Source organism: Fonsecaea monophora (genome assembly GCF_001642475.1).
Source record: "Fonsecaea monophora strain CBS 269.37 chromosome Unknown Scaff7, whole genome shotgun sequence".
Classification (NCBI taxonomy): Eukaryota; Fungi; Ascomycota; class Eurotiomycetes; order Chaetothyriales; family Herpotrichiellaceae; genus Fonsecaea; species Fonsecaea monophora.
This window is the reverse complement of record NW_019173938.1, coordinates 105,826-130,985: the sequence shown is the minus strand read 5'-3', so window position 1 is coordinate 130,985 and position 25,160 is coordinate 105,826. Positions and strand designations below refer to the sequence as shown.

The 25,160-nt window shown below is 52.4% G+C and overlaps 11 protein-coding genes across 11 annotated transcripts; 8 read left to right on the top strand and 3 right to left on the bottom strand.

The window, feature by feature from the left end:
* Positions 1-477: 477 nt before the first annotated feature.
* On the bottom strand, positions 478-1,449 carry AYO21_01759 (hypothetical protein; the record flags this gene model as incomplete). The annotated part of the gene is made up of 1 exon (XM_022651741.1): positions 478-1,449. The coding sequence occupies one exon, from the start codon at positions 1,447-1,449 to the stop codon at positions 478-480; it is 972 nt and encodes a 323-aa protein (XP_022515859.1).
* A 489-nt stretch (positions 1,450-1,938) lies between these two features.
* AYO21_01758 (hypothetical protein) lies at positions 1,939-3,184 on the top strand (the record flags this gene model as incomplete). Its single annotated transcript, XM_022651740.1, has 5 exons — positions 1,939-2,010; positions 2,062-2,398; positions 2,450-2,536; positions 2,586-2,954; positions 3,009-3,184. 5 exons carry the CDS (start codon positions 1,939-1,941, stop codon positions 3,182-3,184), a joined length of 1,041 nt encoding a protein of 346 aa, XP_022515858.1.
* Positions 3,185-4,104: 920 nt separating this feature from the next.
* Positions 4,105-6,214, top strand: AYO21_01757 (hypothetical protein; the record flags this gene model as incomplete). The annotated part of the gene is made up of 8 exons (XM_022651739.1): positions 4,105-4,291; positions 4,381-4,507; positions 4,561-4,628; positions 4,694-4,764; positions 4,822-5,132; positions 5,197-5,450; positions 5,534-5,627; positions 5,701-6,214. The coding sequence occupies 8 exons, from the start codon at positions 4,105-4,107 to the stop codon at positions 6,212-6,214; spliced, it is 1,626 nt and encodes a 541-aa protein (XP_022515857.1).
* Positions 6,215-6,784: 570 nt separating this feature from the next.
* On the top strand, positions 6,785-7,601 carry AYO21_01756 (hypothetical protein; the record flags this gene model as incomplete). The annotated part of the gene is made up of 2 exons (XM_022651738.1): positions 6,785-7,332; positions 7,391-7,601. 2 exons carry the CDS (start codon positions 6,785-6,787, stop codon positions 7,599-7,601), a joined length of 759 nt encoding a protein of 252 aa, XP_022515856.1.
* Positions 7,602-8,041: 440 nt separating this feature from the next.
* On the top strand, positions 8,042-10,041 carry AYO21_01755 (hypothetical protein; the record flags this gene model as incomplete). The annotated part of the gene is made up of 3 exons (XM_022651737.1): positions 8,042-8,338; positions 8,410-8,953; positions 9,029-10,041. The coding sequence occupies 3 exons, from the start codon at positions 8,042-8,044 to the stop codon at positions 10,039-10,041; spliced, it is 1,854 nt and encodes a 617-aa protein (XP_022515855.1).
* A 325-nt stretch (positions 10,042-10,366) lies between these two features.
* Positions 10,367-12,617, bottom strand: AYO21_01754 (hypothetical protein; the record flags this gene model as incomplete). Its single annotated transcript, XM_022651736.1, has 5 exons — positions 10,367-10,861; positions 10,917-11,836; positions 11,888-12,225; positions 12,280-12,429; positions 12,487-12,617. 5 exons carry the CDS (start codon positions 12,615-12,617, stop codon positions 10,367-10,369), a joined length of 2,034 nt encoding a protein of 677 aa, XP_022515854.1.
* Positions 12,618-14,646: 2,029 nt separating this feature from the next.
* On the top strand, positions 14,647-16,632 carry AYO21_01753 (hypothetical protein; the record flags this gene model as incomplete). Its single annotated transcript, XM_022651735.1, has 5 exons — positions 14,647-15,040; positions 15,096-15,402; positions 15,457-15,833; positions 15,888-16,217; positions 16,292-16,632. 5 exons carry the CDS (start codon positions 14,647-14,649, stop codon positions 16,630-16,632), a joined length of 1,749 nt encoding a protein of 582 aa, XP_022515853.1.
* A 406-nt stretch (positions 16,633-17,038) lies between these two features.
* Positions 17,039-18,276, top strand: AYO21_01752 (hypothetical protein; the record flags this gene model as incomplete). Its single annotated transcript, XM_022651734.1, has 5 exons — positions 17,039-17,232; positions 17,291-17,433; positions 17,493-17,588; positions 17,655-18,023; positions 18,101-18,276. The coding sequence occupies 5 exons, from the start codon at positions 17,039-17,041 to the stop codon at positions 18,274-18,276; spliced, it is 978 nt and encodes a 325-aa protein (XP_022515852.1).
* Positions 18,277-18,760: 484 nt separating this feature from the next.
* AYO21_01751 (hypothetical protein) lies at positions 18,761-20,916 on the top strand (the record flags this gene model as incomplete). Its single annotated transcript, XM_022651733.1, has 7 exons — positions 18,761-19,050; positions 19,126-19,404; positions 19,457-19,710; positions 19,773-19,909; positions 19,961-20,058; positions 20,117-20,653; positions 20,742-20,916. 7 exons carry the CDS (start codon positions 18,761-18,763, stop codon positions 20,914-20,916), a joined length of 1,770 nt encoding a protein of 589 aa, XP_022515851.1.
* Positions 20,917-21,455: 539 nt separating this feature from the next.
* Positions 21,456-22,825, top strand: AYO21_01750 (hypothetical protein; the record flags this gene model as incomplete). The annotated part of the gene is made up of 7 exons (XM_022651732.1): positions 21,456-21,560; positions 21,623-21,705; positions 21,762-21,885; positions 21,939-21,956; positions 22,009-22,050; positions 22,110-22,176; positions 22,230-22,825. The coding sequence occupies 7 exons, from the start codon at positions 21,456-21,458 to the stop codon at positions 22,823-22,825; spliced, it is 1,035 nt and encodes a 344-aa protein (XP_022515850.1).
* Positions 22,826-23,144: 319 nt separating this feature from the next.
* On the bottom strand, positions 23,145-24,104 carry AYO21_01749 (hypothetical protein; the record flags this gene model as incomplete). The annotated part of the gene is made up of 1 exon (XM_022651731.1): positions 23,145-24,104. The coding sequence occupies one exon, from the start codon at positions 24,102-24,104 to the stop codon at positions 23,145-23,147; it is 960 nt and encodes a 319-aa protein (XP_022515849.1).
* Positions 24,105-25,160: the final 1,056 nt, after the last annotated feature.

The window sequence follows — 25,160 nt, the reverse complement described above, 5'->3', positions numbered from 1 at the left end:
CGTGGAGCTCCGCGTGGACGTTCAGGTCTAGACCCCTAAACGAGGACTTTCGATAAGGCAAACGCCAACGTGCCTGACAAGCATTGGCTTAGCCGAAATCACGGCCGGGAGAGTCTGGGGTACCCGTCCCCTTTCGGTAAGACTGGAAGCCGACGTTGCGTGGGGGAGCATTTGGACAGGGGCACAGAATACGATGTCGGCGGCAATCTGGAGGTAGGTCTTCTCTTTTGATGCCCGTAAGGGGGATGGCTGAGTAGGTCGCAAGGTGGACTGGTCAACTGGCCACCCATGGCATCACAATGCATCCGAACTAGACCATATACAATTCCAGATGTCTTTTGACTGTAACGTCCATAATCCACGGTATCCTGTTCATTGTCCTCCTCCTCACGCAAATCAAGACGATATCATTTTTGTAAAAACGTTCCAAGGGAGAGATGTTCAATTATTCGTACGATAGTTACAGTGTCAATCCATTCACGCCACCGAAGCAGCGAGGGGGTCCTTGGGCAGCTTGATGATCCAGGGGTTGTTGGGATCATTCTCGCCCCACGCATACTTTCCACTGTCGAAGCAGCTGGTGCGACGGACATCTCGAACGTATTTCCCAATGTACCCCGAGCCATCGGTTGCCCGGTGCAGCACTGCGGTGTTGTCCCACATGACCATGTCACCATCGTTTTCCCAAAACACTGTGTGCACATACTTGTCTTGGGTCGCATGTGCTCTCAATTCGTCAAGCAACTTGTCGCTCTCCTCCTGTGACATACCCTCTATCTTGTGCATATAACTAGTGACGTAGAGATTCTTCCGTCCTGTTCCCTCGTGCGGGTATACCAGCTTGTACTTGGCGTTAGGCCAGTCCCAGACGTCGACGCCCTTGTATAGCTCCGGAGCCGCCACTCGTCGATTGTGAAGAAGGGAGCAATAAGCAACGAGGTTTTCAATCTTGTCCTTCATTTCCGGGCTGAGATCGTCGTAGGCTGCTCGAGAGTCGGCGTAGAGCGTTTCACCGCCGGTTCCCTTGGGAGGGAGCTTCACGGCGCGCAAGGTCGAGTATTTGCACCGTCGGGGGTGGTATTGCATATCGGCGTGCCATAGCTCGTTACCCTTAGCGAAGAGACGAGACATCTTATCCTCGAACAACTTCAAGTTGTTACCGTGGTCGAGGTTGGAGAGGTCCCCGATATACGGACTGGGCAGGCGGGTTTTGACGCCCAGGCTGGCAGCTGGGGTGGGCTCGAGCTCCCCGAATGACTGCGCGAATGCCACGTGGGCATCGTCGTCTAGATTTGCGTTACGAAAGACAAGCACACCGTACTTGTCGATGGCATCCTGAACTTGGGAGATCACCTCCGGGGGCACTGGCTTGCTGAAGTCGATTCCGGAGACCTCGGCAGCGAAGGTTGGATGGAGGGGTTGGACATTGATCTTGCTTTGGGCAGCCATTTCCGTGGGGCGTTGCGCCAGAACAAAGATTCCAAAACGACAATGATTTTTGATGGTGTTAAGACAAGCGTGTGTGATGGAATTACCTGTTGTTTCATCAGAATGAGGCTCGCCGCTTCAATCATCCCTTTCATATTTATCCAACTTGAGGAGTCAGTTATCCTCGGCTTCAATCTTCCAGCAGCCGACTCGTTACCGGTCAGTCTTACCTAAACATCCAACATGTTGATTTGTCTAGAATTATACGGGGATGTCATGACCATTGGCTGATTGGAGACGCTCCCGGTTGACATGCACCGGCCAGTCACCCCTGTCCGGTCGGCAATGTCTTTTCCGCAGGCGTTTCAATGGTCAGTTTGTGACCAGGTGACCTGCACGTATAATGTCCCACAGTGCTTAGATGTAGTGTATCTGTGCAGTACCGAGTGATCGAGAGCTCGATACTCACTTTAGCAATCAAACATCAAGCAAGCCAGCAGTGCCTTCACCATGCCTCTTGGAGCTCTCCCTTCCTTTGACCAACTCCCCCCTGTTCCGGGCACTCCAAAGGGCTGTGCATGGGTCGGTACACGCTCTCTTGGCTGGCGATCTTCGACTCTGAATTGGTACTAGGGCATCTTCGATAAGGACGGCGTGAAGGATCAAGTTGGGACACTGAACATCCTCACACCAAGCGTTGTGCTGGAGGCGTCTAAAGAGATCAGAACAGGCGAGAGCGTTGCTTTGAAGTACGTCGACGGTGATAATGGGTATACGAAAATCGGGCATGCACTAATTCTCATTTCCTACGCTGCTAGTTGGGGACTGGAAAACCCACCTTCACCCTTTTATCGAGAGAAATTCCACCATTCGATCAAAGATGTCGGCAAAGAGCATAACATGCCAATTTGCTGCTTCGATGACATTGTGCATTTCAACACTCAGTCGAGTTCGCAGTGGGATGGCTTTAGTCAGTCACAATCCCTCCACCAGTTGAATGACAGATCTTGACAAGACTCAGGGCATTGGGGCCATGCGACGACGAAACAACACTACAATGGAATCCTTCACGATGATATTCTAGGGACAGAAGAATTGAGTATCCACTGTAAGTGTGTACACCTTCTCATGGCCTATGTGCCTTCTGACAAGGAAAGCTTGGAGCGAGCGCGGAGGTGTCATCGGGCGTGGAGTTCTTGTTGACTTTGCGTCGTGGGCGGGAAGAAATGGAGTCGAGATAAAACCGGCAACGTCGCAGGTCATATCGCTCGAGGTGATAAAACAGATTCTAGCGGAAGAAAATGTCCAACTGAAGCACGGGGACATCTTGATCCTGCGGACGGGTTTGATACAGGCCTACAACAAGTGTGCTAACGATGAGGAACGAAACGCGCTCATGCGGTCCTCAAATACAATCGGCACTGAAGCTTCGGAAGACATGGTGCGGTGGCTATGGGATAACCACTTTTCCGCCGTAGCAGGAGACGCGGTCGCCTTTGAGACGCAGCCGTTCGCGAAGAGTTATGGTGAGTATCCAACCCCTTAGTCTCAAAGGGCTGCTCACTGACAACCGACTCCAGCTCTACATGACTACTTGCTAGTATGGTGGGGGATGCCGATTGGAGAGATGTGGGACCTTGAAGCTCTTGCACAGAAATGTCAGAGTCTGAAGCGCTGGACCTTTTTCGTCACGAGTGCCCCGTTGAACGTGAAGGGTGGTGTGGCTTCTCCGCCTAACGCTCTGGCAGTCTTTTAACCAGACGATGGATGAGTCACTCTCGGTATTAGACAAATCAGAGCTCTAGAGATATTAGATAAGACAGCCGCGAGACAACTGCTTCTACAAGAATTCAAGACTTCTCGGGATCAATCATCCAGTGACATTGGCGCGGTCGGTGTTACAAAAGGAGTTACTTCATGTCCAGAGGTCAGTCAGAGGGAGAGTTAGAGCACCGTCCTTCGGGCTCTCTCATCGCGGCTAGCCAACCCTTGTTGTCGTGGCTTCTGCCTCGAATATCGGACGTCGTGGTACAAGGCTAGGCATTCAGGAGGCCGTAGCGGAAAAGCCAACTCCTATTGGCCAGTCAACCGGCTATTTACGGCCGTCTTGGCATAGAAGAAGGTCGGGCACGTGATCGACGAGCCACTCCATCTGTCTCAGAGGTTTACAGGAGAAGAATGTGAATTTTCCAAGTTGGCATTCAAGTCTGTGAAGATTTGGAAGATGGAAGATTATCTTGGCTACTGTCTGGTCTACCTCGTATTACGGTGTTTCAGCAGAGCTTGGATTGGCGGCATTAGCTAGTCAAGCCCCCAAATTGGGGACCTTCAATAGAAAATGTTTGTCGATTCTGATCTAGAGGTGGTGATTATGTTTGAGCGTGCAGATGCTATGTTGTTACCACTAATTAATTGGAATATGTTGTGATTTAGAAATCCCAGGCCCGCGACCTTCACCTCGGTTTGATACATTCCGGGTTGGGTTTGGGATTCTATGGTGGGCACGGCTCCCCGACCGCGACGAGCCATTGAGAGCCCCCAGAGCGGACCCGCCCAGCTGTCCTGATCCAGCATCTTTTAACCGAGGTACGTAACGTACGTGGTTAGGACTTGCATCTTCCCTCACAAAGTACAATCAGCGACAATCTATCCCCTGTTCTCTCACAACACAACGAGATGTCGCCGCAAACAACCCTGTTCCCAGTCATTCGCTCGAAGCTGGACCTGAGTGCTGCACAGTACCAGCAAAATGCCGAAAACTGGAAACCCGTTCTAGAGAGATTCGAAACAATATTGGAGAAAGTCAGCCGGGAAGGCGACGATGAAAACCTCCGCAGACACAATGACCGCGGACAATTACTCTGTTAGTAAACCTTTCATTATTCCGCTTACAGCTTGCCTACGAGTACGTTGGGTGGCCAATTGTCTTCCGCTGACGCGCTATCTGCGTAGCTCGTGACAGAATCGCGCTGCTGCTTGATCCGGAGTCGCCGTTTTTGGAGCTGGGGAGCTTTGCAGGGGTTGGTGTCGAGACTTCCAACCATTGCGCAAACCTGATAGCAGGGATTGGCAGCGTCAAGTTCGGAGTCACCCGGTCTTAAGCGACTCTCAATGACTGATTCAACCTCGCAGTGGCTCACTATGTTTGATAATGTCACACATTCCGACCCAGAGTGGTGGTGCTTGGAACGAGATTACAGGTGAGAGACGAACCTGCGCCATGGAGAAGGAAAGGGGCCATCGTTGGCTGAGTCTACCTGCCTAGTTGTCAAGCAAAGCCGTATCATGGAGATCGGGCTGGAAAATGACCTGCCACTGATATCGCTCGTGCAATCGGTGAGCTTCAAAGTGGCACCTTTTATGACTGACCACGCTAACACTCAAGTGCCACAGGCCGGTGTTTTCTTGCCGCAACAGTTCCGTGTCTTCCACAAAGGAGGGGAGTTGTTTCGTGACCTGTCTCTGCGAAGTCAACGTGGGCGCCCGTCGTGTGCAATTGTATTTGGCTCTTCGACCGCTGGTGGAGCCTATCATCCAGCCCTCTCCGACTACACGATCTTCGTCGAAGATCAAGCCCAAGTGTTCCTTGGTGGACCTCCTCTGGTCAAGATGGCAACGGGGGAGACGGTGGACGCCGAAGATCTAGGCGGCGCAAGGGTTCACGGTACCGTCACTGGGCTCGCGGACCAAATTGCCTCAGACGAGTAAGATGTGCAACGAACGGAAGTTTATCCGTCGTATTCAGATGCTGATGGGATCGATCTCCAGGTTCGATGCCATACAGAAAGCGAGGGAATGGGTCGGCACCCTCGACAGGCGGCCCAGATCCTTATCGCTGGCTCAAAATCCGGTCCTCCCGCCACGATATTCAGCAGACGACATTTTCTCGATTGTGAACCCAGACATCCGCAAGCCGTTCGATATGTCTGAAGTACTACTACGGATCGTGGACGACTCCCGGCTATCTAACTTCAAGCCCACCTACGGGAAGAACATCATCACTGCATGGGCAAGTATTACAGGTAAGACGTGAATGTCGTCTTTGAAGTTCGACTCACTCCAAAGAAGCCCTGCACATGTGGGATACTGAGTATTGGATGCACAGGACACACTGCAGGTATCATAGCCAATCAAACCCCCATCATCAATCCCGACGAGGCGTCAAAAGCCGCCCAGTTTATCCGCCTATGTAACCAACAGTAAGTCCAACTCCCGCCAACCCTGTCCGCTATTGCTCCATGAGCTTCTCATCTCACGACTGGGTTGTCTCAGGAACATACCCATCATCTTCCTCCACAACGTCACCGGCTTCATGGTCGGCACCAAGGCCGAACATGCCGGCATCATCAAGAAAGGCGCCCAGCTCGTCTCGGCCGTCAGCTGCTCGACCGTGCCGCACATCTCTGTCATCCTAGGCGCCTCTTACGGAGCGGGTAACTACGCCATGTGCGGCCGCGCATATCGACCGCGGTTCATCTTCACCTGGCCCACGGGGCGGTGCAGCGTGATGGGGCCCGACCAGCTTTCTGGAGTGATGGAAACCGTCCAAGTGTCCAGCGCGAAGAGGAAAGGGAAAGTCGACATGGCCAAGATCCGGAAAGAGGTCGACCGCTTCCGCAACGACGTCCAGCGCGACAGTGAGTGCTACACGACGAGTGGCGTGATGTTGGACGACGGGGTCATTGATCCCAGAGACACGAGGGATGTGCTAGGGATGTGTTTGGACGTTGTCAAGCTGGAGGAGGTCCGGGGGAGCAAGAGCTTTGCCTCGCTGGCCAGGATGTAAAATCCCTGCTGTATTACGGACGGTTGATCATAGATGGCGCTTGTGTACATCTCAATAGGGCATATTATCGTTTCTTCGCCAGCGGCACTCGCCTTTTGCAACCGGACAAACTCTACTGCACACAAGCGTTCAAAATATCCATCGCTATCTTCATCCTCTCCACCATGATAACAACCTCAAACCCCCTTGACGATATTTTGTCATCAATGTAAGGTCTGTCGTGGCCCATGTTGTACGTGTGGTTCAGAAATAAGAGTACGATTCAGGTCCAACTCAGATAATGCGTTAGCTTACAGGGCCTCGGTTGAGCCCCGTTCCTGAAAAGATCTTGCTAGACCTATTCCACTGTGCACGTGAGCGGGTGCATGCCGCTCGCGGAAATAGATCGATCACCACCACCCGTCTCTTGTTCGTGGTAGGATGGGTGCTAGCCGTGTCGGGCACCCCTCGATCATCAATTTACCGGCCATATGACGAATACTTAATCTTGCTGTGTATACTGGCTGGCTGGGGAAAGCCCGCCCAACCACTGTTCCACGTCTTCATGCAATCTTAGTAAATTACAGCAAAATGTCTTTGAAAGGAAAAGTAGTCTCCGTGACGGGTGCCGCATCTGGCATTGCATTAGCCCTCACAAAACTGCTCGCCGAGAGAGGAGCCAAACTAGCATTGGCTGATATCCAGAAGGATGCTTTGAACAAAGTGGTCAGCGAGCTACAAAGTCAGGGGGTTGAGGTTGTCGGCACTGTGCTCGATGTATCATCGAGCGACGCGGTGGACAAATGGATCGCCTCGACTGTGGAGCATTTTGGCGGTCTCGACGCCTCTGCAAACATCGCCGGCATCGAGCTGGGATTCACCAACATTGCCGACCTGAAGAATGAGACGTGGGACAAGATGATCGCCATCAATTTGAGTGGCTTGATGTATTGCGTGCGAGCGCAAATTCGGGTCATGAAGCGGGGAGCGAGTATCGTGAACGCATCCTCGCTGTCAGGGATCTCCGGGAGACCAGGCTTAGGGGCGTATGTTTGCTCCAAGCATGGAGTGGTGGGACTGACGAAGACGGTCGCCAAAGAAATGGGCCCTCAGGGAATCAGGGTCAACGCCATTGCTCCGTGAGTCTCGACATTCCCAGAGTGCAAGAGACACGATACTGACACTTTTCTTTTCTAGCGGTCCCATTGAAACGCCAATGCTTGACAGCTTGCTCGCTGGAGCACCTTCTTCAACATCAAACCAGACGACAAACACATACTCCAGCCTACCGCTGCAGAGGAAAGGGCAGGCCCAAGAAGTCGCCAACCTGATCGCCTTCCTGCTGAGCGACGAAGCATCATTTATCACGGGAGCAATCGTGCCGGTAGACGGGGGTGCTGCAGCTTGAGAGCCTGTGTGACGTTCTTGCAAGACATTTGAATAGACCAGGCTTGGACATTGACTTCTTCCCCCGTCAAGGTGGTTTCATAGCGTATCAAGACGTGCCACAAATCGAACTTACATGGACCCCAGCTATAGCGTCAGGAGTGCCTGACTCTTTTTTTCCTTCTTCTTTCTTGATCTCTCTGAACCTATTGCAAAGGCTTTCACAATATGTTCATGTCAGAAAATGGATAATTTCCCTCACTGGACAAAAACCTTGTCCAACTCATTCGAGGGCCTTCCCGTTCTGACTCCGATGGGTCGGCTCTTCCTGACTTAGATGCCTTTTTGGCACTGCCGCATGCAGATAGACATCCCACATTAGATCTATAGTTAAAGGAAGACAAGCCTCGCTTGTGCAACGACACGATACCATCGACACGACTCTAACTTCTTACCACAGCCATGGTTTTTGATGTGGACAAAGCTGGGGCAGAGGTCAACGGCAATGGTGCGGTGAATGGGGTTGTTGACCCGAATGGCCCAGGAGGAAAATATGGGTATCGGCTTGGTCATACCAAAGATGGCTACACGGTCCCGGACTTTGTGCTCGACGATCCGGGGAACCGAAAGGTTAAGGTGCTTACCATTGGTGCCGGGGTCAGCGGCATCCTCATGGCATATCTGCTACAAAAGCATTGCGAGAATGTCGAGCACGTCGTGTATGAGAAAAATGGTGATATAGGTGGAACTTGGCTTGAGGTAACGAAGAAGAGTCGTTGATTATCATTCAGGAATACATCGACCGTATTGCTAACGACTGGGTTGTCCAGAACCGGTACCCTGGCTGTGCCTGTGATGTACCATCCCATGCATACACATATGCGTTTGCGCTCAACGCCGATTGGCCAAAATACCTGAGTGCTTCAGATGACATCTTTCGATACCTGACCCGGGTAGTCGAGTGTTTTGGGCTGCGCCAGTACATGACGTTCAACCATGCCATCCGGGCGGCAAAGTGGAACGAAGACGAGGGGAAATGGCATGTGACGATTCACAACTACGACACGGACGAAACAATTGAAGAGACCTGTGACATATTGGTCGCAGCTAATGGCCTATTGAACTCGTGGAAGTTGCCCGAGGAAGTACAAGGCCTGAAGGACTTCAAGGGCAGGTTGTTGCATACCGCCAGATGGCCTGATGAGTATGGCGCATCCCTCTGGAAGCACGACCGAGTGGCGGTGATCGGATCTGGTGCTACGAGTATTCAGGTCGTGCCGACGCTACAGCCACATGTGAAATCTATGGACGTCTTCGTCAGGACACCTGTGTGGTTTGCTGAGATTGCCGATCATTCAGGGGACAACTTCGATTGTCAGTCACCCCTTTTCTTTTCGTCCAAGGTCAAATTACATCGAGGCTGAATTGACTGGCTGACCCCATGGACAGATACGGCTGACGAAAGAGAGAGATTTAAACATGACAATGCTGCACTCATCAATCAAGCAAAGACCATCGAGGGAAAACTGAATACCGCCATGGGCCTCAAAGCCATGATGACATCGAGCGCAGAGGCCAAGATCGTCCGAGACTATTTCACGAAACGTATGCGGGAACACATCCATCGGGACGACATCTACGAACAGCTGATCCCAACCTTCTCGCCCGGCTGTCGACGTCTTACGCCCGGCAATCCCTACATGAAGGCGATCCAGGAGCCCAACGTGACGTTGCATCGCTGCGCCGTTACAAAGGTCACGCCAACGAGTGTCATTGGGGCCAACGGCACCGAGGTCGAGGTCGATACCATCATCTGTGCCACCGGATTTGATGTTAGTTACAAGCCCAAGTACCCCGTCATCGGCCGCAACGGCGTCTCGCTCCAAGAGAAATGGAAGACCATTCCCGAGGGCTATCTCGGCCTCGCCGTGCCTGACATGCCAAACTACTTTGTGTTTCAGGGCCCGACGTTTCCCGTGTCGAACGGATCGGTCATGGGACCTCTGCAGTCCGTGGGACAGTACATCGTGCAGGTGATTCAGAAGATGCAGAGGGATCATCTCCACTCCCTCACCCCGAGGCAGGATGTCACCGACGCCTTCAACGAGCACGCGCAGGCGTGGATCTCGGGGACCTGCTGGGCCGAGACCACCTGCCGCAGCTGGTACAAGAACAACGAGACCGGGAGGGTCAACTCGGTCTGGCCCGGCAGCTCCCTGCACTACTGCGAGATGACGAGCTCTCCGCGCTTCGAAGACTACGAGATCAAGTACCAAAACAAGCAGAACATGTGGGCGTTCATGGGCCTGGGCTTCACCAAGAATCAAATGAGGGAAGACGGGGACCTGAGTCCCTACATCACGAGCGAGGGGCTGGAGAAGAAATTCTACTCCTTTGTGTTGAGCGAGGAGGAGGAAAAGAGGATTGCGGCACGGAAGCTCAAGGTCAGGGAGATCTTCTAGCCTTGCAATTCTTCACGAGGAGTTTACTTGTCCATTGACAGCAATTGCGAAACATATTAACTAGCCCTTTGGGATTTTATTACCCTTGTTGTAGAGACGATACTGTAGCAGCTATCCTTGGACAGGGTGAAGCAAATGGTCCTGTCTGGATGATAGAGACAAGTTTCCATCACAAAAGCCCGTTCCTTGGAGATATTAACTCCCGTAACAAAATGTCCTATGGAATGGATCACCTCCCCATGCGAAATACAGATACACTGGGCATCCAGATCTTCAACCCCCGCAAGGTGGATAAGTCCGGTGCCACCAACATCCCCGACCACGCTCATGACAAAGACCGTGCCCGCGTCAACCCAAAGGCCAATGCGTGGTCGCTTTCAATATTGATCGCAGGTTCGTTGACTTTGGGGGATTCCAATCCAAAATTGGGGGTCCCAAAGACCGAGTTGAGCTGCAGAAACGGCTGGATGCTGCTGAGCGACATGCGATGTTGCCCGGGCGTCCGAGTCCCAGTGGCGTGGTCGAGCGGGCTGTTCACGATGGCCAAACTGTGCAGGAACGGGTTGTCGTCGGCGTCCGAGATGTGGTCGACGAGGTCGTTGTCGTCTTTCCACGGCGACATTCCCCATCCAAGCGGCGACGCGTCCGAGGCACAGACGCTCTGTGACAGGGACTTGTCGGGGTCGGACATGATTCCGTAGTCGACCGACGTCCACAGAATCTCAAGATCTAGAATACTGAACGTCGACGGCGAAGGTTTTGGGTCAAGAAGGCTGCTGAACCTCGCGCTGTGGCCCCAGAACGTTCTGAGTCCAGATGCCTTTATAGGTTTGTGTGAGTGGCAGCGCATAAAGGACGAGGGCAAGGGGACTTACGATCAGTTTCGTGTTCTTCCAGTATCGTGCAATATCGTCCAGATAGGCAATGTCGGAGATCAAATAGCCCATGGACTCTTGCTGCAGCTCCGCATCCTGCGAGTGCGTGTATAGAGCGTGTATCGTGCCCGCAACCAGTAGGCAATATCCATAGAATGAAGTTGCCACGGTACAGCCCGTGTCCTTTGCGTCCCGAAAGACTCTCGTCAAGCGCCCGGCATGCTCGAGTCCCACCTCCAGCGACCTCGCCAACCAAGTTGTCGGCGTCTTTTCTTGTGTCGCATTCACCCGCTGCCGGAGGAGAAATGGATGATTCAGTAAGCAGTGGCACAGGTGAAATAGGACCCGTGCCAGAATCATGTGTCCGACCATCTGCTGGTCAACCACGCCGTCTTGCTTGAGCATACCTAGTCGGACGATCTCTTCCACCGCTCTGCCAGAATCGATGAATGACTCGTAGTAGAGGAGGATCGACGATATGGTCACATAGTCCGATTGTGGATTGAACGGAGCTCGCTCCTCTGCAAAATCGCGGTTGTCAAGCATGTACCTTGCACACCGACCCAAAACGCAAGCCATCAGAACAAGTAGCGCAAACTGGCCTGGTCTATACGCCGGGTGGCCACTGCTAGCCCCAGTGCCCAGATTGGTGAGCGTCTCGGTCTTTTGCGCGATGCCTTGACGGAAATCGAGCTCGTCACAAGGGAGTTGTACTTGACAGTCCGAGTCTAAGATGGCTGGAGGTCGTTGTTTTGAGCACGAAACAAATCGGTCCAGAAGGTAAATCGACCAAAACAATCGTCGGCGCTCTTCTCTTACCGTCTCCGGCAGACTGGTAGCTGGGTCCATCATGAGGTGAAGGTCTTGACTGATTCGAACTGCCAAACCGATCTTGACCCATGCCGCCCGTCTTCTCCCAGCTATCAAGGTCTTAGTAAATGAACTGAGATCGGGGATTCGACACAGCTTACCGGCAGAATCGATGACGGCAAGAAGTGAGATGGCTTGCACGACCGCAGTGTCGGCGCCCTCTTCGACAGCACAGCCGCAACCGACAATAAGCCTCCACGAAGCTGCCGCATATTCTTCCAAGGCATCACCATGCTTCCCCTCAAACCATGGGTCTGTTGAGTAACGCAGAGCAGATGCTAAGAATGCAAAGAGTAAGTAGTTGGGCCACGTCCCTTGTTGCAATCGTTCTCGGAAGTTTCCTTCGTGGAAAAATGTGTATGGTTGATTGTGGCAGTACTGGAAGAAGGTATTGCAAGCGTTTTCGAGCACAGATATTGGTGGCAACTCTTGGAAGGAGCTTTAGCAGACAGGTCAGTTCACTTGTACATGATCGGGATCAAAGATGCCATACCGCCGCTGTACGGACTGAGGGCTAGTGCTGCCCACAGAGGGTGAATGTAACGATCTGTCACTCCAAGTACCCGTATCGTTCAATGCTGTCACGGAGCCCCCGTCAAGCAATTTCGATTGCCCCGACGCGTTGGTCAAAGTAGGGATAAGTCTGAAAAATCAGTTTCACCGGGGGGGAAAAAAAAGGCAAACAAAAGGAAACACGTACGCATTTAATTGACTGAGCTGAGCCAGCTTCGTTTCCAGAGACGCGACTCGAGCGATAAGATCTTCCTGTTCCTCGATGAATTCAATCAACACTGTCCCAACAGAAGAGACCTTCGTCCGGAGCATTCGCATACTTCTAATCGGCTGGCGGATCCGCCTCCGTGGGACATCGGATCCCTTCCATCCAGCGTAGTCTCGCGTAGATAGTGACAGTCCTGCCCAAGTCGTGCGCAGAAAGAGCACGAGGGTCTTTCACCCGAGCATCGGACTTTCTTGCGCCTGGTGCGGTTACTTAGAGAGAGGAGAAGAGGAAGAAGAAAAAAACCCTCACTCCGTGGGCCGGGAGGTGAATTCATGCCTACCTGCAGTTCGCACACGCCTGTCTTACTCTCTTGATTCCGCGCGGGTGGTCAATCTCAGCCTCCCTGGCCTCCTCTGCCATTCTGTCACTGAAAAGTTTCCCTATGACAGCTTGCGTTGTAATCGTGGCTCAAATTTGAAGCATTAGTTAGATTGGTAAGAGGAGAAAACAATGCTCCAGATTGTCAAAGTGGTGCGATGGCTATGCCTACGGTAGCAAGCAAGCGTAGGTGTGGGATGGGAATGCCACGCTTTCAAATCCCCCACATGTTGCCCCGGAGCTGCCAACCATTTTCTTCTTGGGTCTAAGGAGGGTCTCTCCGAGCCTACTTTTGCGCCTATGAAAAGACAACCCCCGATGGTGCGAAAGTCATTTGTGGGCGGGGCAAGCGTCCAAGAGACTCTGGAACTACAAGGAACGAGAACGTCGCGTGGCCTAACATTTGCCACAGTGATAGCCAAGGAAATCCCTGCCAGAGTTGAGCAATGGGTTGGGCATAGTCGAGTGAAAAGTGTAGCTAGTCAGCCAGTCTACTATGAGCGTGCCTGGAAGAAAAGTCACTAGGGACTCAATACATGCATATCCCTGCGACTTGTATGTAAATCTCGAATAGTAAAAGGCTGATGTAAATTGCCAAACCTCAATACTATATACTCGTAGGCTTATCATCCGAGCAAGGTCTTTCAAGCTGTAGCACTCCGAGATCAAGGAAGATGGAAAGGTTGACCTTGTCCGGCCGACCCAACCTTTTTCCCAGCATGCTTCACAAAATACCGAGCGCGAGATCCAAGATCCGTCCTCTCGGCGTTGGCCGGCATCAAGCAAAGTGGTCAGGTTCCAGGGCGGAAGATGCGGTGGGGATCCGTGTCCACAAATCTCGGGTACCTATTGCCGACCCGATTGGGCATTCAAGCCTGGCGTGTCTCTCTGAGTCGAGGGAATGGACCCAGCTCAGTGACATGGCATAATGGTCGAGATTCTCAACTGCCCTGCCACGGAGCAGGACCCTACTCCTCCTTGTAGCTGGTGGCAAGTGTTTGTGTCTACCTTTATGCACAACAGCATCAACGAAACAAAACAATGCGGAGTCGAGTTGTGGGCACCACTTTCCAATTCGGGTACTAGAAGCTTCATCCCGTGGCAGGCTCATTTTGATCGTACCAACCGGCGCTCGAACGTGCGATACACTGAACTGCATCGCTCAAAGATCGGATTCCGTAGTGTGGACAGGGTTACGACACCGAAAGGCTTGAAATGCAGTCGCTTCGATACTGTGATCTGGGTTTGAGCCTCAGTTTCTCGCATGTGATAGAGACAAAAAAAGTCGTCATTGAGCACTGTCTTTTCTGATAAGTAGTCATCCTGAGCCCAAGGTGTGCAACATGGCTGCTAAGAGAAAAATGACAGTATATAGACCAAAAGAATGGACAGAGTCTGCACGATGGTCACTGAGGACGTGAATCTGAACAGATGTGTGGCTAATAAGGGAATATCCTGTGCTTCCATGGTGGCTTCGATCGGCCAGAAGACGCTACGATGGGGTGACTGCCACATAAGTGACAATGTGAATAACTTGTAGGAGAGCCAGATCAAGCCCTTTGGACCACTTCGCAGTTAGTCAGGGTCCCTGCACCGCATCTCCGGTCTCCCCAGTCTGGTCACGGGCTGGTTCCGTGTCCACCGATCTCTGACACAGAAGATTCCCACACGTCCATGTAAATACGCGCTGAGTCGCGACAGTAGACTGTAGGAGCCCAGCTACACCTCTCTGCTCCGGAGTATCAGTAGCTCACTGACATTATGGCCATTGAGCGTCTACATCAGACTCTCCGCCACCTCGACCAGAAGACGCGGCTATCGATTCTTCATGGCCCAAAGGAGCCAGAGCTTCTAAGCCTCCATCTAGGCACATTGCTGGACTTGCAGGCGCAGAAACTTGCCTCCAAAACCTCTTTGGTGTCTCGGGCTCAAAACGTTCGCCACTCCTTCTTGTCTCTTCGCGCGCGGAGCCAACAGATTGCGCGAGGCCTGCTTTCTCTTGGAATCCGACATGGAGATTGCGTGGGAATTTTTGCGGGAAACTGCGCCGAGTATGTGGAGCTTTTCTTCGCGTGTGGACGAATAGGCGCGATTCTCGTGGTGCTCAATGTGACATACACACCAGAAGAGCTGAAGCGGGCAATCGTTGCCAGTGGTATGTGTATTGCTTTTCCCCCTACAGGAAAATATATGCTAATGGGCTGGTCTAGAGTGCAAGGTGCTATTCATTACGGCCAGAATCGGCACACGAAGCTATGATAGCACGATCGAGACCCTCCTGGATTCGACCAGGGCCACAAGCATACCTGGATTACAGAAATTGCTTCTGTTGAGAGACGATCAGACAACCAAGTACAGATTTCTTCCGACGTTACGTGACGTTGTTTCCCGAGGTCATGAAGTAAGCGACACGGCCCTGCAGACGGCAGAGCTGGCTGTATCTCCTCACGACGTCTGTAACCTTCAATTCACCAGTGGGACGACAGGCAACCCGAAGGCAGCCATGTTAACACATTTGTAAGTCCCAAGTCTACTTTTAAGGTCATATAATCTGACCACTCGTGCTTTCAGCAATATCATCAACAACGCGCGCTTCATCGGGGATCGAATGGCGCTTTCCGACAAGGACATTCTTTGTTGCCCTCCACCATTGTTTCATTGCTTCGGGCTCGTCTTGGGACTATTGGCGACGATTACCCACGGTAGCACCATCGTGTTCCCCAGCGACAGCTTTGATGCCGAATCTGTCCTGAGTGCCGTCCTGGAGGAGCAATGTACAGCTATTCACGGCGTACCCGCCATGTGGGCCGCAGAGATGCAGCTGATTGGGCCACAACACGACTTTTCAAGGCTGAGGACGGGCATTGCTGCAGGTTCAGCAACACCGAGACAGATGATGGAAGATTTGGGAAAGAAAATGAGCCTCAAGTACCTGACGAACACCTATGGTAAGCCTTACCGTCGCCACTTATCCCACAGATTCGAAGACTGACTAGCTTCAGGCATGACGGAAACGTCTCCTGCCAGCTTCATGACCTCCTGGAACGACACGCTCGAACGAAGATTAGCCACCGTCGGCACGATCCTACCACATACATCAGCAAAGATAATTGACGGGCAGGGAAACATTGTGCCCATCGGCTGTAAAGGAGAACTATGTATCTCCGGTTATCTGCTGCAAAAGGGCTACTGGAAGAACCCGGAGAAGACAAAGGAGGTCATGATACGGGACGAGCATGGGACTTTGTGGATGCATACTGGCGACGAAGCCGCGTTCGACGAAGACGGATACTGTAAAATCACGGGTCGGATAAAAGACATCATCATTCGCGGTACGCTCCAATCCTTTCCCCTCACGTTTGTCTTCCCATATAGCCCGGGCAACAAACTTATTGGTGACCACCAGGCGGGGAGAATATTTTCCCTCTCGAAATCGAAGAGATCCTCATGGAACACCCATTGATCATGAACGCCAGCGTCGTGGGGTTGAAGGATGACAAATACGGCGAGATCGTGGCGTCCTTTCTACAAGCTGCGAGTGACAAACGGCCAGATGACGAAGAAGTAAGAAGCTGGGTAAGGCGGAGACTCGGGAGGCATAAAGCGCCGAAACACATCTTCTGGATTGGCGATCCCAAAGTTGGCGACTCATATCCGTTGACGGGGAGTGGGAAGATCAAGAAGAACGTGCTGAGAGAGCTTGGGGACGCGCTGTTGAAAGAGTCGCTCGCACTGCGTCAGTCGTAGATTCTCGCCAGGGACCGATACACAGGCTGCCGAGGGACGTCTTAGAGTACTAGCTAGATTCGACACATGCATGGAATCATATCTCCGAAAAGTCGTCATTGAATGGAACGACAAGACTGTCGTATAGCAGGCGGTTGACGACGTTTGAAGAACAAGCTACGTTCAAAGTAGAGCGGCTATTATGCCGCACGTGGCTTGCAGTGACAGTATAGAGTCTCGGGTCATCCGCCAGATAAGTCTATCCAGCGGAGCACAAGGCCCGAAACACGGAGGGACGGCCCATCTGGCCCATGACACGCAACACATGACTTGAGGAACTAGTAATTTAAACCGGGCTCGACTCTTTGGTTCGTGGAATGGTCAAACACAGACAGAGCACATACGCTGTTGGAAAGAATACATCACAATGGTTCTGGAAGCCGAAGACCTACCCTCGTACAAGGACATCCCGCCCGTCCCGGGGATGCCTCATGGCTGCGCATGGGGCTTATTTGACAAAGACGGCGTCAAGGACGAGCTGGGGACGCTGAACCTGCTGACGCCGAAGAAAGTTCTCCGTGCCAAAGAAGAGATCCAGGCGGGAGTGAGTGTCTCGCTGAAGTATTCACCTCTCTGGGACGTATCTTGATAGGCAGGTCCGCTGACAAGGCTCCTTTAGCTGGCCACTCGAGAACATCCGCAACCCGGGACATAATCGAAATCCCATCATCCACAAGTTTCTGGACTTGAAGCCCGCGTTGGTGGGACATGACGACGAAATCACAATCAACACCCAGACCAGCAGCCAGTGGGATGGGCTGCGTTAGTACCACCCTGGCATCGGCTTCACGAAGGAAAGACCTTCCACTAACAGTAGACAGGACACTGGGCTTTTCAGGAGACTCAGCAATACTACAACGGACTGACCCACGAGGAAATCAGTGGACCGAATCCGAACTCCAGGAACGGAATTCAAGGTGAGTAACAGACAATTACAGTCCGTCAACGATGCCCCTGAACAAAATCTGACCACGGGCGCACAGAATGGCTCAAACGAGGAGGCGTCACCGGACGAGGGATCCTACTTGACTACGTCGTGTGGGCGGAGCACAAAGGGATCAAATACAGGGCGGACAGCAAGCACAAGATCACCGAGAAGGATCTAGATGAGATCGCCAAGTGGCAGGGAAGTGAATTTCTTCCCGGCGATATCCTCTTCGTGCGCACGGGATGGATCAAGTGGTACAATGAAGCCACGGACGAGGAGAGGGTGCAAGGCTGCAAGGTCAACCACAACTATATCGGAGTCGAGGGGACAGCATCGTCCATCGAGTGGCTGTGGAACCACCACTTTGCCGCCCTCGTCGGGGACAACATGGCTTTCGAAGCCTGGCCGGCCGAGATGCCGTACCGTAAGTCTCACGCCATGCCCCTCCGGCATACCTCAAATGCTATGACCCTATAAATTCCGACACTGACAATACTTCAGGTATCCACGACACCGCGCTCGGTCTGTGGGGAACACCATTGGGGGAGCTGTGGGATTTGGAAGCATTGGCTGCCGAATGCAAGAAACAGAAGAGGTGGACGTTCTTTGTGACGAGTGCACCACTGAACATCGAAGGGGGCGTGGCGAGTCCACCAAATGCGCTTGCTGTGCTGTGATCAAGAAAATAGTCTAGTTCACTACGTAGGAAGACAATGAGAAGATCAAAGCTTCAAAGCCAAACCGTCTCTGCAGTTCAAAGCTAAACTAACCCTTGTGAGTTAAAAACCGTTACTTAAACCGTTACTCCAGGGTATTGAAACTGTGTAACAAAGCTCTCTCCCCCGCATGGGATATCATCTGAACTGCTGTACCGAATATTACATGCACTTCGTCTCAGACGTGGCGGATCGTAACGGATAAATTACCGAACCGAAAACACACTGCTTGGGACGAATCTGACTCGGAGAGCGGATCATACCCGTGTGTTGTGGCAAGACACGCATGGATTCCTAGCGCGTATTGTAGTGTGTCCGAGGCAATCAGTCACGTTTGTTGAAAGAGTGAGTCTTCGCTCTAGGTAAGTAAGTAGGTGTAGGCCAGCCTTTGAAGAGAGAGAGAGAGAGATTGCTGGCTCTTTCACGAACAAGAAACCCATCAACCATGGCTGTCCAACTGGTGCAAGACGAGGAAATTCCAAAAGCGAACGGGATCGCTGTGCCCCCGGAGAACTATCCAGCGCTGTACAACTGGCCGACGACCAATGAAAACGGATACTCGATCAACGAAGTCCCCTCGGGAACCGCGCGAAAGCTCAGGATAATCTGCGCAGGAGCTGGTGCGTCGGGCATCAACCTGGCAAAGTTCGCACAGGATCGCCTGCAGAATGTCGATCTGGTCATATACGAGAAGAACAACGACGTCGCGGGGACATGGTGGGAGAACAAGTATCCGTAAGTGACTTTCACGTTCTAAAATCTCATTGCAGCCTCCAAGTACTGTTCTTGACAGACATGAATGAAATGCAGTGGTTGTGCGTGCGACATACCGAGTGTCACCTACCAATTCTCCTGGAACCCAGAAGTATGGTCCAAGTACTACGCCGAGGCTTCGGAGATCTTTGCCTACTTCAAAGGCGTCGTCGACAAGTTTGACCTTTGGAAGTACATCAAGTTGAGCCACGAGGTCCAGCGTGCCGACTGGGATGAGGAGACTGGACTATGGAACTTGAAGATCAGAGATCTCGCGACTGGCGCTGAGATCGATGAGCAGTGCGATATTTTCGTCAATGCAATGGGATTCTTAAAGTAAGCATTTCCGCAGAGGACTCTAACGTGGCGAAGGCTAAGCGACGTCCAGTAAATGGAAGTGGCCAGATATCCAAGGCCTACACTCGTTCAAAGGCATCTTGACGCACTCCGCGGCGTGGCCAGATGACTTGGACCTGAAGGGCAAGAGAGTCGCTGTTGTGGGAAACGGCTCGAGTGGGATTCAGATTGTCGCCAATATCCAGAAGGACGTGTCGAAACTATACACTTGGGTGCGGACGCCGACTTGGATGACGGCTGGATTTGCACAGAAGTACGCCGGAGAGAACGGCACGAATTTCGAATGTATTTTCCTCGCCCAAGCACTCTCTGTTTGATCTACTGGTACTAACCCGTCGCGATAACAGACTCGGAAGAACAGAAGAAACGTTTCCGCAATGACCCCGACTACTACCTCAAGTATAGGAAGTCGGTCGAAGTTGAGATGGTTCGAGGGTTCTACGTATTTCACAAGAATACCCCAGATTCGATGGCAGCAATGAAGGTACATCCCATGCAAAAGGAACATCACGAGCTGCTCACTAACACGAATCAGTTTGCCCACACAGAAATGACAGGGCGCTTGAAAGGCCATGAAAAGCTGGCAGAAGCACTGATCCCAAAAACATTCCCAGTTGGCTGCAAGAGGCCCACGTAAGTTTCATTTCACCAGTGTCCCTCCACCTAGCAATGTTTTACTGACGCATTCCAGTCCCGGTAACGGCTACCTCGAGGCTTTGATTGAAGAGAACGTCCAGGTCTACTGTGAAGGCGGACTATCTCAAATTACCCCCAAAGGGTTCATCGACCCGGATGGCGTCGAGCAGGAAGTGGATGTGATTATTTGCGCCACTGGCTTCGACACCTCCTGGGTTCCTCGATTCCCAATCATCGCCAACGGTATCAATCTACAGGATCTGTACGCGAAGAAACCTATTGGATACCTTGGTGTAGGGGCGCCCAGCATGCCCAACTACTTCACGTTCTATGGCCCCTACGGGCCTCTCGGGCAGGGAAGCGCCATGCCCATGATCGAGCTGTTTGCATCGTACATCGTACAAATGGTCCGCAAGATCCAGCTGGAGGATATCAAGAGCATTACACCCAAGACGGAGATGATTGACCAATACGCCGAGCACGCTGACCTTTTCAACAAGCGAACCGTCTACGACGCACCGTGTCGGAGTTGGTTCAAAGGAGGCACAATCGACGGCCGGATAATGCTTCACCCAGGAACCAGACTGCAGTAGTAAGTGATCTCTCCCAATATTTCTCTTCTCTTTATGTCAAGAGAGGTGGCCAACTTTCATGGGATATGCTGCTGACTCTTCATCTAGTATGGAGCTGTTGAGCTCACCGCGGTATGAGGACTATCACATAAAATACAGACATGGGAATGCATGGTATTGGTTAGGCAACGGCTTCTCGATGCGGGACCTGGACGGACGGGATCTAACTTTTTACCTTGGACTTGTGGACGGTATAGATGAGCAGAGAGACTACGACGTTTAGAGAGATCTCGCTTTTGCGCATTGGATACAGGTCTCAAATGAAAAGGCTTGCTCTATGAATGCTGTCATTGGCAGAGTGGGTCCAATACTGTGGAGTCCTTGTCTTGAATCTATCCATATATGGTTAGCACGCTGTGAGTAACCCAATAAGAGAGTCTCTCCGCTCCCGCCATCTATTGCCGTGGGACCAATAACACTAAATCCCTGGGTCAAGGGCCAGTGGACCCTGGACACGCACGAATCGGTCGAAGCAAACCATACAACTTGAAGCGTCGTGCGGCTATCGACCCGAGTGTGTAATATAGCCCTTTGCCCTGTGTTGCCGAGGTGCATCGCCGTTCCAATCGCCGTCAGACAGCATAGGCAGAGCAGAACGGGCTTGGCTTCATTGTAGAACGTGCCAGGGATATAAGAACAATCGGGCTTCGTCACTCGTGGGCCGACAGCGGCGATAATTTTGGAGGTTTCACGGCACTCCCATCAATCGACTGTGTAATTAAGCGACTCCCGTACGCAGTACCGACACCAAAAGGAAACAAAATGAGCTTCGATCCAGACTCCGACAGTCTCCCAAAACGCGCGGAACTGCCAGATATTCCTGGTGCTCCCAAGGGTGCCGCGTGGTTCTGGGGCAAGGATGACGAGGTACCATCTCCTCTGAAGTGCTCGGCGTCACTACGGGATGGACTGACAGTGACACGTCACAGCTAGGGCGACTCAACCTGCTGACTCCGCGCCGCCGACGGGAGGCCGCGAAGCTCGTCGAGTCCGGCGAGACGGTCAATCTGGAGTATGTCAAACGCGATATTTCTGCCATCTGGTGTTCTAGTCCTGATGGACATCTAGCTGGCCTCTGAATCTCCCAAATCCTCCAGCATTTGGTCGCGAGCCCTTTGAGTGGAAAGTGAAGAGCCTAGGTCCTGCCGGTAACGATGATTTGTATCAGATGAACTCGCAGTCGGGGTCGCAGGTAAGCGATTTGCTAAAAGGCGTTTTGAATGATGGAACTGACGAGAAACACAGTGGGACGGATTCAGACATGTAAGACACATCGGTGCTGCGTTGGAAGATAATGATTAACGGTCTCTTCCAGGTCAGCATCGCCAATGGTGGCGGTTATGTCTTTTACAATAATGTCAGTCATTGCTCCGCGTTGGCCTTTCAGGCGCCTGTCGCCAGAACTAATTGAGCTAGCTTACCCAAGACGAAATCATGAACACTACGCGCTGTGGAATTCAAGCATGGGCAGACCATGGCATTGGTATAGAAGAACCCCTATATCAACAATCCAATTGGCGCTGACAGCATATAAAGTCGGAAGAGGAGTTCTCATCGATTACTGGTCGTATGCTCTGCAGAACAACAAGAAATATGACCCGAACGAGACTCATCCCATCTCCACATCCGAGCTGCTTGCCTGTGCAAAAGCCCAGGGCCTGACGTTCCAATACGGCGACATCCTGATGATCCGCACCGGCTGGATCGACAACTACCAGAGACTCGACCAGGACAGCCGCGCCAGTATTGCCAAAGGGACGGGGGTCTACGACTTCAAATTCGTCGGCGTCGAGGTCAGCGAGGAGATGGTCGACTTCCTCCACGACAACTACTTCGCGGCCGTGGCTTCGGACTCGCCGGCCTTCGAGTCGTGGCCGACCCCGTACGACTGGAACCACCATCTCTACCTGCTCCCGCGCTGGGGCTGTCCCATAGGGGAGATGTGGGACTTTGAGAAGCTGGCGGACGCGTGCAAGAGACACGGTAGATATCATTTCTTCTTCGTGAGCAGCCCGTCAAACGTGCCCGGTAAGGCTCTCTCCCCTGCCCAACGGCTAGAGAGTATTTCGCTCACATTTTCACACTTTCCAGGCGGCGTGGGTAGTCATCCTAACGCCATGGCTATCTTTTGATCGAACTACAGAGAAAGAGTCGCGGTGTCTTTGGGAAGGACGATTCAAGACTAGAGCATATAGAAAGATAGCAGTCTACATGATTGACTTTCAAAACCAAAACCTCACAGGTGGAACAATTCGAACCACTTCATTACAAGCGGGTCCAGGATTGCTTGCACCATACAATAAAGAGAATTTATTCTTATCAAAATAACTGTGTCAAATGTCAAATGTTACTCGAGCAGCAAAAGTCTGTGATGGAGGACTCGCCATTCGTTTTCAAATACACACACTCATTTCAGGCCGAGTTGACGGCCTTTTACATACAACAATTTCTTCACTGAAGTCCAATTTGGGTGGATTTCGCCGGATCATTTTCCCCCCACGCCCATGAGCTCGTATCGAACGTGGAGATCCTCCTCATATCACGACGATATTTGCCATTGTACTCGCCGATGGTGGCGCGGTGCAAGACCGCCGTGTTGTCCCAGAACGTGACGTCTCCTGGGTTCTCCCAGTGCACGGCGAATTTATACTTGTCCTGCGTGACGTGCTTGAGCAGGTCGTCGATGAGCTTTCGACCCTCTTCGACGGGGAGTCCCTCGACGTGGTGGTTGTATGAGCCGATGTACAAGTTGCCGCGACCCGTAGGCTCGTGGATCTGCGCGAGCTTGTGCCTGGACAGAGGGACCTTGGTGCAGTCGATGTCCTTGAACATGTCCATGTCGGGGTTCGCTTGCTTGCGGTTCCAGAGGAGGGTGTTGAGGCCGATGAGGCCGCGAATCTTCTCCTTGGTTTCGGCGGGGAGATCTTCATACGCGGTGCGTGAGTCGAGGAACTCGGTCTCGCCGCCGGTGCCCTTTGGTGGCAGCTCGACGGCCCGGAGAATCGAGATGCCCGAGCGTCGAGGATTATAGGCGCCGTCGGCGTGCCAGAGAGCGTTGCCCCGGGCGCTGGAGATGCGCAACGGGTCCGCCGCGGTGATGATGTTGTTGTCCGGGTCGATGTTGCCGACGTCGAAGATCTCGTCTTGGGGGAGACGCATCTTGCGCCCGGCCTTTTTGTGGGCCGTGATGTTGTCCAGCTCCCCCCATTGCCGTCCAAGGGCAATCATGGTGTCGTCTGTGATGTTGGTCGCTCGTGCGACGAGGACGCCATATTTCTGGAGCCCCGCGAGGAGTTCATCCCGAACTGCCTCGGGAATGGGTTGAGAGAAGTCAAGCCCGTCAACCTGGGCGACGAATGTCTCCCCCAGCGGGGTGAACTTGAGATATCGCGGTGTCAAATCTGCTACCATGTTGAGGAGAGGACGTTACCACTGTGAGAGAACTTGGAGAATATATTTGGAGCTTGTTCACTCAACCAAAAGTCCGTTGATATAGGGCGTAAGATGTCTGCTTTAACATACCTTCAGGTTCTCTCACATCAGTCAGCTACACACCTAGACCCTGTTAATGTGTCCGCCGCAAGCCCCCAAGAAAAATCATTCTGGTCACAAGTCCGAGAGAACAGCCACGTCTGCGGCTGCCGATATCCGAGTTACAGAGGGGGAGTCATTGCGAACCCTGAGGGATAGCCGACGAGGGCTACACCCCAGAAGTCCAGAAGTTGCCGGGAGTAGTAGTGCCCGAGTTCTCCGTCGTGGCCTCTGGCCTTTGAGCCCATCTGGCCATCTACTCAGCATCAGTTGTTGTCGTTGCTGTTTCCGTCCTTGGGCCTAGAATTCTAGCATTCATTTTAGCCCGGCATCTGGTGCTGCACAAGAGATGGGTATTTTAGCCTGGTCCTCTGCTTTGCAGGGTGCTCTGTACTCCCATGTACTCCCAAGCAAGCGAAAGGAATTGCTGGCGAAGTGCATGTCTCAGACGGTCTGGTTCTTTCGAGATGGGAAAGGAGACCAGGATAGATTGACATTCCATGCGTGTAGTAGTGTGTAGTTGGCAGTATCCCCTTCACATCCCACTCGATTCTTGGTTCGTGTGAAGGCATCACAAACTTCCAGTTTGGCATTGCACGATAGTTTCTTCTTCCGATGGTTCTGCACGGTGCAATTGCTTGGGCTTCGATCTGTGCAAACGCAGCGCCAACAACAAATGATTTTATTCTTGCGCCTAAACCATCTTCCAGCCAACTTAGTTGACGTTTTCACTCATGAATTCTACCCTGAGGTTACCCTTGAGCTTCAAGGATTAACGTCAACCTGTTAGACAGGACCATGTCTCAGGACGAACGAGGTGTACACGAAATCCCCCTCCACCGAACCACTGCGCTCGCTACATAGGTCATCATAATCTGGAATACGATAGGAAAATATTACGATCAACGAGAGCACAGCCATCAGCGATGTGCTGTC